The sequence below is a fragment of the Osmerus eperlanus genome, chromosome 8, assembly GCF_963692335.1.
Source record: "Osmerus eperlanus chromosome 8, fOsmEpe2.1, whole genome shotgun sequence".
Lineage (NCBI taxonomy): Eukaryota > Metazoa > Chordata > Actinopteri > Osmeriformes > Osmeridae > Osmerus > Osmerus eperlanus.
The window spans coordinates 6729668-6744378 of record NC_085025.1 but is presented as its reverse complement, the minus strand read 5'-3'; the positions used below and the strand labels follow the sequence as shown (position 1 = coordinate 6744378).

General features: G+C 51.2%; 1 protein-coding gene across 10 annotated transcripts in view; it reads left to right on the top strand.

Moving 5' to 3' along the window:
• The first annotated feature begins 377 nt into the window (after positions 1 to 377).
• The window catches only part of myt1la (myelin transcription factor 1-like, a), a 28772-nt gene continuing 14438 nt past the window's right edge, over positions 378 to 14711 (top strand). For 7 of the 10 annotated variants that reach the window (XM_062467742.1, XM_062467740.1, XM_062467743.1 and 4 more), the window contains exons 1-6: positions 384 to 501; positions 793 to 847; positions 1170 to 1203; positions 3479 to 3541; positions 10812 to 11347; positions 12678 to 13832. In XM_062467742.1, the coding sequence (XP_062323726.1) occupies positions 793 to 847; positions 1170 to 1203; positions 3479 to 3541; positions 10812 to 11347; positions 12678 to 13832 (1843 nt within the window). In that variant the 5' untranslated portion in view covers positions 384 to 501. Of the gene's footprint in view, positions 502 to 792; positions 848 to 1169; positions 1204 to 3478; positions 3542 to 10811; positions 11348 to 12677; positions 13833 to 14711 lie in introns of all 10 variants that reach the window. The other 3 variants (XM_062467744.1, XM_062467734.1, XM_062467738.1) reach the window with 3 other exon arrangements.

The following is a 14711-nucleotide window of genomic DNA, read 5'->3' as shown; positions in this document are numbered from 1 at the left end:
GCTGAAAGACAAATGAAGACAGATTAGAGCTGACTGGTTACTTAGAGGACATACAGTGTAGTTTGTCTTTGTTTGGGAAAAATACACCCCCGCACCAAGTCACAACAATGCAATGGAAACAAAGAGGTGCAAATAAGGTTCCTAAAACACTGCTGTTCACTCTGGGGTCGAAAGGGTACATTTACTGTTAGACAGCGGTCAAGCATACTGGATCTCACCCCCATATTCCCATAGCCTTGTACTAGTCGATGACTAATGCTACATGCCCTTGATTTCCAGCACATCAGTTATAAAAAAAAAAAAAGACATTCTCCCTAATTGGGGTTTAAGTGTTTTTATGCATGTAGTCTGTTCTCATATGTTCCGTTTCCTTTTCTAGATCATGACTGTGGAGGAGGAGATTTGAATAACCGTAGCTGAAAAGAAACCCAACTCGTGCACTTTGAGGAGGAGGAGAGGATTAGTCTGAGGTGCTGCCACACCCTGCCTACGGGATCCCAGGTAGGCATGTTTACATGCTGCCCTTCACCACCTGGAGAAGGGCAGGACAGGCCTGGAGTGGCTCTACAATTCTTAAAGAGAGCGTTAAGAGCCAACGGGCGAGACAGAGTGAGGGATGGGACTAGGAGCGAGAGGAAGAGACAGAGGGAGACAAATAAAGACACATTTAAAGAGGGGGAGAGAGATGAACGGGAGGGGGGAGGCGCAGTGGGAGTGAGAGAGCGAGAGGGAGGGGAGAGAGGGAAGAGATGAGACTAACGACCTCCTCTGTTCCTTCCTCTTTCTCTCCAGATGGAGGTGGATGCGGTTGAGAAGCGTCATCGAACGCGTTCCAAAGGAGTACGAGGTGCAGTACCGAGTCTCTCTTACACGCCATGGCCCAGGGGCGTAACGCACACCCACACAGACACACACACACCCAGAACACAGGCACATACACACAGGCACGTGCATGCACACAGACACACCAGACACACACACACCCTAGATTCCCACAACTATCCGCCACCTGTCCGCATAGAATAATGCAAAAACACATCAGAGCCGCCGTATTGTTACCCAAAAATGCCTGAATCCTGTTGTCTCCCTGTGATTTTAAATGATTCCACATTCCGCATCCTCTCTGTGCATACTGCGTATCAGACATGTTCTCCTTCATCTCTCTCCAGTTCCTGTGGAGCCAGCCGCTCAGGAGCAGTTCAGGTGGGTATCTTCCACTCTTCCCAGTATTCAAGACCTCGCTCTATTACTTTGCTATTACAGTTATGCTGTAATGTGAACATAATGATGAACTACGGGGAGTCCCCACTGTACATAGTGTGATATCTACAGATTTATCATGCTCAGAGGGAGAACTCAGTTGACTGGGTTGGTTGCAGTTACAGTTCCATTGGCGAAATATCCTTGAATTCAGCAATTGGTAAGTAAGAGAGTGTCGTGGTTCGCTGCTCTGGTGTAAACAAAAGCCTGCTGACGTGGATCTCAGTCTCGCATGGTAGATTCCGATGTGAGAACTGGATGAGGATCAAATATTTTCCTTAATAATTACTTTCACACCACTACAGAACACATTAGAACGTTTTTTATACTTACTCTTTCGAATTTTTTGCTGGCAACGAAGCCACGGTGTGTTTCTCGCCAAGCGAGAATAACCTGATGTTACAGCAACGGTCCAGCAGGCTCGTTCTTGGGACTGTGTGTTTGCTGTCTGTACCAGCTCTATCTGCAAACACCCTTCTCCTGCTTGATAGCCTTTCCGAGCTAAGAACCGCTAATCCATAATCTCTCTCCAACAGTCCCTAGCACACATCCAACACATCCACACACACACACACACACACACACACACACACACACACACACACACACACACACACACACATGAACATGTGTATAGACAAACACACACGCGCCCAGGCACACATGCGTTTCTACACACACACACACACGCACACACACACACACACACACACACACACATACACACACACACACGCACACACACAGAGGACACATGGGTGTTTCATCATTAGATTGATCCCCGTCCCCTGGCTCGGGCATCAATAATGCCGATTGAGGTGATCGATATGCGGCGATGCGTCTAGCAGACTAATCTATGAGCTCGCTCACCTTGGAGAAGGCCGCCGCTCTGCTCCTCTCTGCCTCGCACAGTCATGGTCTGTTCACTGTGGGGATGATGCATGGCTCACATTAGCCACAGATGGCTGTTCACCGTCTGACAGGAATTATGGGGCTTGTAGGCAGAGCTAGGCTAAGCCTTGGCTAACTCACCCAATGTTGCTTTGAAGGGTACTTTGCCTAGCTCTGGCACCTGGGCTTCCCAAAAGCAGCCCGGGGCGGGAAAGGGTGTTTGTGAGGGGGAATAAGGGTAAGGGAAGGGGGGTTTGTGAGGGGGAATAAGGGTAAGGGAAGGGGGGTTTGGAGGGGGAATAAGGGTAAGGGAAGGGGGGTTTGTGAGGGGGAATAAGGGTAAGGGAAGGGGGGTTTGTGAGGGGGAATAAGGGTAAGGGAAGGGGGGTTTGTGAGGGGGAATAAGGGTAAGGGAAGGGGGGTTTGGAGGGGGAATAAGGGTAAGGGAAGGGGGGTTTGTGAGGGGGAATAAGGGTAAGGGAAGGGGGGTTTGTGAGGGGGAATAAGGGTAAGGGAAGGGGGGTTTGTGAGGGGGAATAAGGGTAAGGGAAGGGGGGTTTGTGAGGGGGAATAAGGGTAAGGGAAGGGGGGTTTGGAGGGGGAATAAGGGTAAGGGAAGGGGGGTTTGGAGGGGGAATAAGGGTAAGGGAAGGGGGGTTTGTGAGGGGGAATAAGGGTAAGGGAAGGGGGGTTTGTGAGGGGGAATAAGGGTAAGGGAAGGGGGGTTTGGAGGGGGAATAAGGGTAAGGGAAGGGGGGTTTGGAGGGTGTGGACAAGGGGATGAGGATGTGGTGGGAGTTATGAAATATGCAGTGCAGTGAGTAATCGCCCCTGGAAGCTGGTCGTGTGCGTCTCACAGCATGAATTATACACATGTGTTCCAGTCGGGGGCATTACGCTGAACTGCATGGGTTATGTCATGCAGACATGTACTGAAGTCTGGCTTAGTTTCTGTGTCAGCGTGTGTGGGGAGGCGGGGAGGGTAGCCTGTGTGTGTGGGCTATGCAGGTGTGAGAGCATTTGATTGTGTGTGTGGCTGGGTATGTGCTTGTATGCAGTACCGGTCCTAGCGCACCCCCGGGAGCGCAAATCGGGGTGCCCCCCCCAACCACAACACGGACATATGACGTGGCGCGGTTGGCGCCCTTTGCTGGTAGTGCGGGAGGGTTAATTAATGGATGCATTTCGGAAAATGCCGCCCCCGGCGGCTGCCTATGTCGCCTATAGGAAGGACCGGCCCTGCTTTTATGAGAAGTTCTTGCTTCGTGTGAGTACACATACAGGCATGTAACACGCGTGTGCTCCTCCCCCCTCCTTGCGTCCACAGCTGTCCCACACCTGGCTGCGATGGGAGCGGACACGTCAGCGGCAAGTACGCCAGACACCGAAGGTAAGCCATCCCCACCAATCAGTTGCTCTCCTGCTCCTCATCCTACCAATCAGCTACTCTCACCCAGCCAATCAGTTACCTTCCTCCACCTCATTGCACCAATCAGTTACTCTCATCCCACCAATCAGCTGCACTCCTTCACTTCCCCTTCTCTGAGGGACGAATCAAGCCCCTGGTCAATAGTCCAACACCTGGAACAACCTGCAATTGCAATCATGTTCTGTCAATCAGTCAACTGCAAATTGTGAATCTGAATGCCTGGGGCCCCTGAGCTCCAGTGTGTCTGAGACGACCACTGATTGAGGTTGTGTAACAGTGGCTCTTTTTTTTTTGATTGCTGTGATAATTTTCCAGTGGTGTGTGTCTGCTCTTGGAGAAACGGGAGCTTAGCTCTTGCAGTGATTGTCCAGCACATTTCACGTCTCACTCTTTGGTCTACTTGTGAATTTCTTTATACCAGCTGTATAATCCGAAATATAAAAACGTTAATGTCGATTGCCATAGTAATGAGACATTTTGGCTCTCTGAGTATTTGACCAAAGTCAGACTCAATGACGCCAGCCCTAATTTGGCCCTGATGGAGAGACTCTGTTGGCTTTGCCAGCAGACTGGCGAGCGTGCCAGATCTCAGCTCATGCCCGCGTTCCCCCCAGCGGCGGCGTGATGCCGTCCACTTCCCCGAGGTGCAGACGGGAGAAGGAGGAGCAGAAGGAGGAGAGAGATTGATGGCCAATGTCTCCGGTGTCACCCCATCAACGCCACCCCCCCTCGACCGCCGGCTGGAATTGCATTTCTGCCGCAGACAAATGACACCTGCATCAGACCTCACCCTCTGAAGACAGCCCCCTGGAGATGAATTACACACATGCGGGGGCAGGGAGAGCCGCTCTGCAGAGAAGAGCACACAGACCGGGGCAGGAGGAGGGCACAGGGCCCAAGTTGGGCACAGAGGGAAGGTGCGATGGGTGGATGACAAGGGGGGGGGGGCTCGTGGTGGATAAGAGGAGAGAGGAAGGACGCTAGATGGTCTAGGCCCCTCTCCCATTAAACTCCCAAAAGTGACTGATGGACCAGCAAATCACTGGTTCTCTCATCCCGTGATGACGGAAAGGGCTAAAGGCGGGGGGAGAGGGCAGAACAGTGTCCATGTTACCACAGACCACCAGTGATACAGTAGCCATTACCAGTGGACCAAGATCTTAGGGAAAGCCTCATGCAGTAAATTGTCAGTTGGACTATTATTAGTGTAAATAAATATGTTTATTTTGTTTGGAGGAGCTCTCTCTCTCTCTTTGAACACCAGTTGTGCCTCCAGTCTCATAAAATATCCATCCGGATCTTCTTCTCCTGACAGCCTTAGTTCTGCTTTGTTCTTCAGAGCGTTCTTTCATCTCTCCTTTCCCCACGTGAGTGAAATAGTTCACCAAAGTCACCCCGACCTGAGTCTGGTAACATTACACCTTCAGATATTGCTAGTGTGATTGATTTCAATGGTGACCCCATTTGACCCCTTCAGTCCAACCCACCTCAGCCCAGTTGAGAGAAAGAAACAGAGAGAGGGAGTGAGACGGAAGGAGAGGGAGAGAGAAATTAATGCATCTTTTGTTTGCCGCGTTGTAATTAGATTGATTCTCCCCCACTGTGACGAGGCTCACTGTTTGAGGCCAACAAAGCAAACTCAGGGACGGTTTCCTGTCTGTCTGTTTGTCCAGGTCTCCTCTATGAAGTAGAACACGAGAGAGGGAGAAATAACGAGAGAGAGAGAGAGAGAGAGAGAGAGAGAACAGCAAGAGAGGGAGGGAGCATGGAAGGAAGGATGGAACGAGAGGAAACGACGGAGAGAATGAGGGAAGAACAGAGAGAGCGAGACAAAGAGGGAGACGGAGTACGAAGGAAGGAGGGAGCGTTACGAGAGGGAGGGACGGAGGAGGAGAGAGAGCGAAACGGAGAAGTGGGGCGGACGAGGGATGTGGCGTCACACGCACGCCCACTGCTCCAGCGACGGGATGTGATGTGTTCAGGAGGCGTCGCTGTCTCTCCTCAGGGCCACACTTCAAATGCTTCTTCCTCTCCTTCCGTGTACACACACATGCATGTGGATGCTTAAACAAGCCCTACATATGACATATTTGGGGAGATATGTAACCTAACGCGGTGTGACTAAGACTTAATAGGAAACCACTACATTATGTGCTATATGTTGTTTGCTCCATCTAACTCTAATGTTGATGGATTTATGGAATTTTGTCAATGTTTGGCAGCCCGAGGTTCGTACCAAATGCACAAATGTGAGGTCTGAAAGGTGAGCTCCTTTTCAACCGCTCCTGCCTGGTATTGAGCTGATGGTGGTCTATTGTGAGCGTGCACAGCTCTCATTGCCATGTCTAGAACTGGGGCTTGGTAATTGCCAAGGCTTTGTGTAGATGAGGTTGAGTGCCGTCGTTCACTCACTCCCCCTCTTCTGTAACCCCCTACCCTCCCTCAATCTCTCCCCCCCCCCTTCCTCTCTCTCTCTTCCTATTTCCACTCCCTCTGTATCTTTACCCTCCCACTCTCGTCTCTCTCTCTCACTCTGTCTCTATCTGCCTCCATCCTACACTTTCTCCATCTCTCCGCCCCCCCCCCCCCCCCTTCCCTGTGAGGGCTGGTGTATGAGTCATATGGCTTCTCAGGCTGGGAGCTGTATAATTCAGGTCCTGACAGGTAGCACTCACTAAAAGGCTGGGAACGGAGCCAAGAGCGGGTGGCTGGGCCCTCGAGTGCAGCAGACTGGCCTCTGAGGGGGGAGAGGGGAGAGAGGGAGGGAGGGAGACAGGTAGGGTGGTGGTAGTGGGTGTGATGGTGGTAGTGGGGGTGGGCAGGGGCAGGGGGGGAGACACAGCACTCCACAACACAGACCCCAGCTACCCTTCCTGCCTGCATGTCTTTGTTCCTGCTATCAACAGGAGGCTTTTATCCATGCCCCCATTCTCCTGGCTGTCGTCCTCTCTGTCTAATAGAAATGGGATCCCAGCGTCTGGTGCTATTAAAGCGAGGCTGAGTTCGATATTGAGAGTAGAATTGCAAAATATATTGAACTGAAGCCCAATAGACTATAGTGCAATCCACAAGAAGTATACTTTTACCTTCAATATTCCAGCTCTGAGCTTTTTCTCCTCCTCTTGTGGATCCGTCATTAGGGCAGGCGGGGCGAGGGGGGACGTATGGAGAGAAGTGGATCCGTCATTAGGGCAGGCGGGGCGAGGGGGGACGTATGGAGAGAAGTGGATCCGTCATTAGGGCAGGCGGGGCGAGGGGGGGCGTATGGAGAGAAGTGGATCCGTCATTAGGGCAGGCGGGGCGAGGAGGGACGTATGGAGAGAACAGGTTGGACAGGTCACACTGTTCAACGTGCGTGTAACACCTCTGCTCTGTTTACGTCTTGGTTTCCGTCAGCGTTTGAACAATGGTGCCCGCTTCTCTGCTCTCAGGAGGTTGAGCCGTTTCTGTAGAAGATGTTAAGAAAGGCTTTTGAGGCTACAGCTTTCACATGCTTATGATGTAAAAACACTTAACTTGCGTCCTCGCACAATATAACATGTATATAATGTGTTGTTCTGCTCTCGGTGGCCTTTCTCCTGTAGCTCGATTCTAAAAGGTCTGGATCCATCGTGACAGCCCTGTGACATGCAGTGGTTCCCTGCATTCTCACAGTAGAGTCATATTCATGTTTAACTCAACAGCAGATGGGCTTAGGACCGTGTGGGAGGTTTATGCCATTCAGTCCTCCTATTTCTCTCTCTCTTTCTCTAGCTCTTTCTTTCATCCTTTTCCTCTCTCTGTCCTTCACATATTTCTGTGTGACTTCATGGTCATCAGTAGGGGTGCTGTCTATTGTGTCATAAAGAAAGCTTTTCTTTTTTTTTCTCGTCTTTGTCTTAATCTTCTGTGTGATGGTTTGTTTGTAGATGGAGCCGATGCTTCAACTGCAAAACTCCTCCAGATGTCTGGCTCTGCCACCCTTTCTATCTCTCATCAAGCTCTGTGCTCAGGCTTGTGTGTCACACACGTACCGTCCTCCCCCACTGCGATGACAAGGATGACATTTATTCCTGTCGCTTTTATGAGTGTGTGTGTGTGTGTGTGTGTGGCATGTGTGTGACCTTGTAGACCACTCAGTGTGTGAGGTGTGTGGAAACGTATAGTTCATGTTTCTTCACGATAGATATTCGTCTTCTGGCACACATCCTCATTTGGACTTCCTGGAGCAAGGGCTCTCAGACCTGATGCATCTTGGGAGATGCATCACGACGGCCTCCAAGCCGTCCAGATCAATCTACTGCAAACCCATAGCTGGGCACGTCTCATCCTATTTTGACCGTGCGAATGTGAACGCTGTACACCTCCTGTTCTAATGTTGAGGATATGGAGTGTAAGATATCATTGTCATGGATGCCTTTATGGGACAACATAGGCTGTGTTGTGTGTGTGTTTGATAGAGGCAAAGCCTCTCCCCACCTCCTCCATGGTTGGTCTGAGGGCTGCTGGTGTGCTGGAACAGAGGATGCCGTGCTGCAGTGACAGCCAGAGCCCTCCAGAATACAGAACACCAGCCCGCCTTTTGTTCCGCTTTTGGGAGGGAGGGAGGGAGGGAGGGAGGGGAGGGAGGGGAGGGAGGGAGGGAGGGAGGAGAGAACGGGGATGTCTGTCAGGCTCAGAATCTCTCTCTCTCTAACACACACACTCTCTCCATTTTCCTCCCCCTCTTTCTCCCTTTCTCTCTTCATCCCCATATCTCTCTCATTTCCATGTTATCCCATATTTTCCCTTAATTTCCTCTAACTCTACCTCCCTTTATTTACCTCTCTATCTTCTCTCCTCTCTTATGTCTCTCTCTCTCTCTACCTCCCTCTTTCTCTCTGTCTCACTCCACCTCTCTTTTCCTCTGTCTCTCTCTCCCTCTCTCTTTCTCTCTTTCTGTCTCTCTCTGTCTGTCTGCTCAGATGGCAAATCCCACTCCTGAGGGAGATATCACCATGGCGACAGCGCTGTGCCACGCATGCCTGTAGATGCTGCAGTATAGGGCACAGAGTGCATGGCGCTCCTATGGCAACTCGTATACGAACTGCGGGCGCGCCGTCGCCCACACTCCCCTGTGGTGCCATGCGCCGCCATGACAGGAGAGCAGCACCTAGTGTTAATGATGGGATGGAGGCAGAGGATAACTTTGGTATCATTGGCCAATTAAATACAGACAGGTGATATTCCTGTTGCCAGGTGCCTTTTTGAGGCTGGACACTCACCAAAGTGAGACTAATGATATCTGTGGCACAGAACACCACAGGAATTAAAGAGACGGATTCATATTTATGTCACTCAAACGATGATGTTTTTTAACCTGTCGCGGTGGAGGGCTGCTTTGATGACAGGTGTTTCATGTGTGTGTGAGAGAGAAGGTTCTGGCAATGCTGGTTCTGACCAATTTCTATACAGGCATTAGAGGAGGCAATCAGAGGATTTGTTCTACAGGAGATTTCTCTGAGGGAAGTCATTATTTCTCTCCCCACTGCTGAAAGCCTCATAGACATATCCTGACCCCCCCCCCCCCTTCTCTCTCTCCCTCTCTCTCTCCTTCCCTCTACTTCTCTCCTCTCTCTTTCTCTCTTTTCTCTCTCTCTATCCCCTCTTTTCTCTTTCTCTCTCTCTTTTTCCCCTCTCTCTTTTTCTCTTTCTCTCTACCCCCCCCCCCTCCACATAATTACAGCACAATCCCTCTCGAACTTGTCTGCAGTGTGCAGTGTTCCCTTATTCAAATGTGGCTTAATTACCTGTGGAATTTTAATTGGTGTGGCCTGCCTGTGGGAGACGTTTAGGTGTCCAAGGTCACACTGAGTGAGTGCTCGCACACACACACATTTACACAAGCACACACCGCATAGACACCCATCCTAAATGAGCGCTGACACGCGCGCGCGCGCGCGCGCAAACACACACTCGCAAACACACACACGCCCTCTAAGACTGTCTCCACCGCTGAGGTGTCTGGCTGACAGCCTATAGAAGGGAAGGAGGTGGGATCATGAGAGGGGAAGACACAGAGGTGTCAGGAGCATGAAATTAATGCAAATGAATATAGATCCTCCTCTGATCTCAGTGTGTGCTCCCTCTGCCTGTCTCCGCCACTCTCCCCGTGTTATCTTCCAGACGGGAATCGACATTGTGAGGCCCATCTCAGGGTGGAGTGTGTCTGATGCACCACCAACGCCTCTGTCTACAACCATCATTCTGCATAATTCAAAATGGAGCAGAGATGAAGAGCCCCATTAGAGTGGAACGTATTGTGGCGGTGGTCCTTCAGTCAGACGCTGTCGATTTGCACACATTAGAGCCAGTTTGTGTGCGTGCGGAGGGGGGGGTGGGGGTGGATGAACGGCGGTAAAGAGGGAGGAAATCTGGGCTGTTTCACAGCTCGATGACTCCTAACCAAGCATATGAGCCGTCTGCACGACTGTGGATATGATGACGGCCTGGCATCTTTCTTGAACACTTCCAGGCTCTTACTGATCTGTTTCTACTCCGTCAAAACGACAAACCATGTCTAACAATCTGACGACAATAGACACCACATTTCAAGGTACACACGCATCTGGTAATGCGATAGATAGAAACATTCAGATGGTTTCTGTCCCAAGGTGAACAAATGTGTTGTGTTTGGTCCTATTGTATTTTTTCCCTGTCCCCTCTTGAGTCCAGCACCCCCGTTGGTGTGCAGTGCTGCATTCTGCAACCTTCGACTGCTTCCTCCAAACAAGCTAGCCCTTTCATATGGAAATAGAGTAATTGATTTCCTAAAATCCACATTAAAACCATGCATAATTGCACCCGCTGTTTTGGAGCAATTAAAGTGGAATTTTTCAACAGCTAATGATTATTAAGGGATTTGTGTAATTGAGGGCTGGCTGAATAAGCTTGGTTGTTACATTTTGGAGGCTCAGTATTTCAAACAAAATAGGGTGAGATACAGAATATTGTGGGAATACTGCAAAGAGAGTATCTGGTTGTTGAAGGTTTGTGAAATACATATTGGATTGTAAAATAAATAAATAAATATATATATATATATATATTTATATATTGGTTTATATTTTGAGTAACATAAGATCAATGTCATTTAATCAAAAAAGTAGTAACTACAATGTCTCTTAGTAAGTATTCTTCCTCTCTGTCCCATGGTGTTTGGTGTGTGTGTTTGTGTGTTTGTGTGTGTGTGTGTGTGTGTGTCTGTGTGTAGCGTCTATGGCTGCCCCCTGGCGAAAAAGAGGAAGAGCCTGGAGAAGCAACCCCAGGAGCCGGCTGCCAAGAGGAGACCCTTCCTAAGCCCCCCAGAGGAGGAGTGCACCATCTACTCCAGCTACCAGCCTGAACCCATGGAGGTGGGGGAGGAGAAGGAGCAGGGGGAGGTGGAGGGGGAGGTGGAGGAGGAGGAGGAGGAGGAAGAAGTGGAGAGGGAGGGGGAGGATGAAGGAGAGGAGGCTGAGGAGGAGGAAGCATTCTCCGAGGATAACGAGGAGCAAGTGGAGGAGGAAGAGGAAGGGGAGGAAGAGGAGGAGGAAGACGAGGAGGAGGAGGGAGGAATTGCTATACAGGAAGGGGCGGTGGAGGCGGGCCAGGTGGAGGAGGTGGCAGAGGAGGACGAGGAGGCAGAGGACGGGGATGACGAAGAGCAGGAGGAAGAGGAGGAGCAAGAGGAGGAGGAGGGAGAGGACGACGAGCGCGAAGAAGAGGAGGAAGATGAAGACGAGGAGGAGGAGGAGAGTCGTGAGCAAGGTACGTCTAGCCTCCAATCACTCTCTCAGAAATAAGAAAAGGTGGATCGGGTCGGTGGGACATGGAGTTATATACGCTCCACTAATAAGCTGTCACTGGGAATAAGGTCTCCAGTCAAAGATACTTCTTATCAGGGGATGCACCTTTGCTGGGGCTTGTGCAAGCCATATACAATCAGAGAAGCCGAGGCATAATATGCCAGAGAGAATTGAGTTGGTGGTAGAGGGTGCCTGGAGGGAGGGGGGGAGGCTGATGGTCAATCTAGGAGTGTGTGGCCGGTAGGGTCCATAGAGAGAGAGGACGTAATCAAGGGTCCTCTCCTCCAGAGCACCAGATGTGCCTCGCCATCCCTCTGTCGGTCTCTCCCTTGCCCCACTCTGTCCTCAATCGTTTCTGACAGTGCCTTCAAGAGCAATCGAGAGAGGAGGTCTCCAAGTTATTAACTCCCCTCTCCCCCTCACCATTCCCTCCCTTCCTCCTACACTTCTCTAACCATCCCCTCCCCAACCCCCTGTCCCAGTGGACGGGTCACATGTGCTCACCCCCCAACCCCCACCCTGCCCGCCTCCCCCGCCCCAGCCACCAACCCACTCCTGCCCAGGAAAATGGCTTCTCCTGAGGGTATTTCTGGCTTCTGAATCAGAGCACTTCATAGAGTAGGCCCTTCTTGTTCTTATACTGTCACTTCTCCCCTGTCCTCTAGATCAACACTTCTGGTGTACTTATTAGGGGGAGTAGAGTATCCTCCTCACAAAACTCTGGGTAATCTACTTTCTCTAAACGTGGAGGATCGACAATGAGTTGTAAAGAAACTCAAAGGAAAACTAGGTTAATACTGAGTGACAGTATTCACATGGATTAGGAGTATGACAGGTTTTTACTTTACAGTTTATGCAGGATTTAACAGTCGAATGTGATGACCAAATATATGGTCTACAAAATCAATCCGTTAGATGAGCTAAGGTGATTCTCTTTTCGTGCTCATCAAGCAGGTTCAACCAGGGATGCCCCGGTGGCTCACTGTGAAAGTGCATGTATCACTCAGGCTGAGGCCTTACCACAGCAGCCTGGGTACGAGTCCAGCCCAGGCCTTTTGCTGTATGTCATCCCCTGGCTCTCTGGCAACATATCCAGTCACTCTTGACCATCACAAGAACAATAATAAAGGCAGAAATGCCCAAATAATTTACAACAGCTTCAAACTGTTGAATGCCATTATAGACTCGCAGAATGAGTGGGAAGCCCAGAATATTTTGTTTGTTGCATAATGGTCCCTAACCAGCCACGATGGAACTAAGATGTCTTTGTTCTTCTATATTTATCCATATAGTAAGGACTGAAAGGTCTATCCTTCCTCTCCTGACATTAGAGAACCGCTACAAAAATGGTGGCCAATCAAAGCTCCAGATGGCGCAGAAGGACAACAACAACCCCGGCGGCGGGGGAGCGGGTGGAGTCAACGCAAACGGGGAGGACTACGAGAACTACGACGAGCTGGTGGCCAAATCCCTCCTCAACCTGGGCAAGATCGCCGAGGACGCTGCCTACCAGGCCATGACGGAGTCGGAGATGAACAGCAACTCCTCCAACAGCGCCGGGGAGGACGAGGACGAGGACGACGAGGAGGGCGGCGAGCGCTGCGGCCGCCAGGGGGAGCTGAGCGTGGACCTGGACAGCGACGTGGTTAGGGAGACGGTGGACTCTCTCAAGCTGCTGGCGCAGGGCCACGGCGCTGTGCTGCCGGAGGAAGGCTACCCGGAAGACGGCGCCGCCGCGGACGACGTCGGACGCGGCAACGGCCGTCCCGGCGGGGGTGCCAGAGGTCAGGGGGAGGAGAGCGAGGAGGAGGTGTGTCTCAGCAGCCTGGAGTGTCTGAGGAACCAGTGCTTTGACCTGGCCCGCAAGCTGAGCGAGACCCAGCCGTCGGATCGCCCTGGCCAGCCTGCCCACCACCTCCAGCCCAACTCCGAGCACCACCACCATCAGCACCACCACCACCACCAGCCGCAGCTGCAGCAGCAGCAGCAGCAGCAGCAGCTGCCAGCCCAGCTCCAGGCCCTCCACCTGCCCAGGTACGAGAGTTGCCAGCAGGCTCAACCAGAGGAGGCCCGCTCCCTGGAGCGCAGCTACTCGGACATGGTCAACCTGATGAAGCTGGAGGAGCAGCTGAGCCCGGCCTCCAGAGGCTACCCAGCCAGCTGCTCCCGGGACGGGGACGAGGACACCACGTCTGTGGCCTCCGACCGGTCGGACGAGGCCTTCGACATGACCAAGGGCAACCTGTCCCTGCTGGAGAAGGCCATCGCCCTGGAGTCTGAGAGAGCCAAGGTCATGAGGGACAGGATGGCCTCGGAGCACAGCACGGGCCGCAGGGAGCACCACCGTCACGGTCACGGGGAGCACAGCCCCCGGCAGAGCAGCGGGGCGGAGGAACGCAAGTCCAGAATGCACCATGATGGGTCAAAGAGAGCATACTACCCTAAAGGTAAGGCGCTGCGGCTGTCCAATCCCACCCACTCACTGCCTACATTATCCTCTCCCTCCACCAGCATCCTCACTGGGATGGGTTTGCACGCTCTATTATTCAGAATAAATCGGACTTGTTCACATTTCTGTTTGAGTATCAAGGCATGCACAAAATGCTTTTTTACTATGACAGAAACAGCTTGTGCACAGCAGCTAAGTTGATTTGTTTGAAGAAAAAGAGAATACTCTGGAAGGTCTAAAGCCTGTATATTTCATATTATATAATGAATATAGGTAGCAACTGTGGGCAAACATCATGTAGGACCAGCAGCCGATAGGCCTAGAAACATTTAGCATTAGCAGCGAACAGGACTAGCAGTTTTTAGGGATTACAGTATGCAGCACTTGTAGCATACATGGATAGCAACAGACAGCGCCATCAGCATAGAGGGCTAGCAGCAGCAACTGCAGCTTATGTTGTTAAAATAGGCCGGCATGGTAACATCAGAGGCTTGGCTTGTCAGGCATGAGTAATGGCAATCTCCATGGCCCGTTAGGACAACAAATCTCATCTGTGGGATTTCTAGCCACGACCTATTTCTTGAGATCCATTCAGATACCCTCCCACTGTTGCTAGTATGTGTGTGTGTGTGTGTGTGTGTGTGTGTGTGTGTCCTTTTATTAACCATGAGAAGCTTTGGAGCAGATCATCACAGTGTCCTCAGACAGGTTCATTAGGCCGACCACCCCAGTAGCATCTAGTCATGCCACTGACGTCCATGGAATGAAAATGTTATGTATCCTTCCAGTGCTTTCACAGTGTACACCAGGCACCATGATCTTCAGATGTACTTGTTTTGTATTGAGTGGTAGATCTAAAAACCCTGTAACCAAAGGC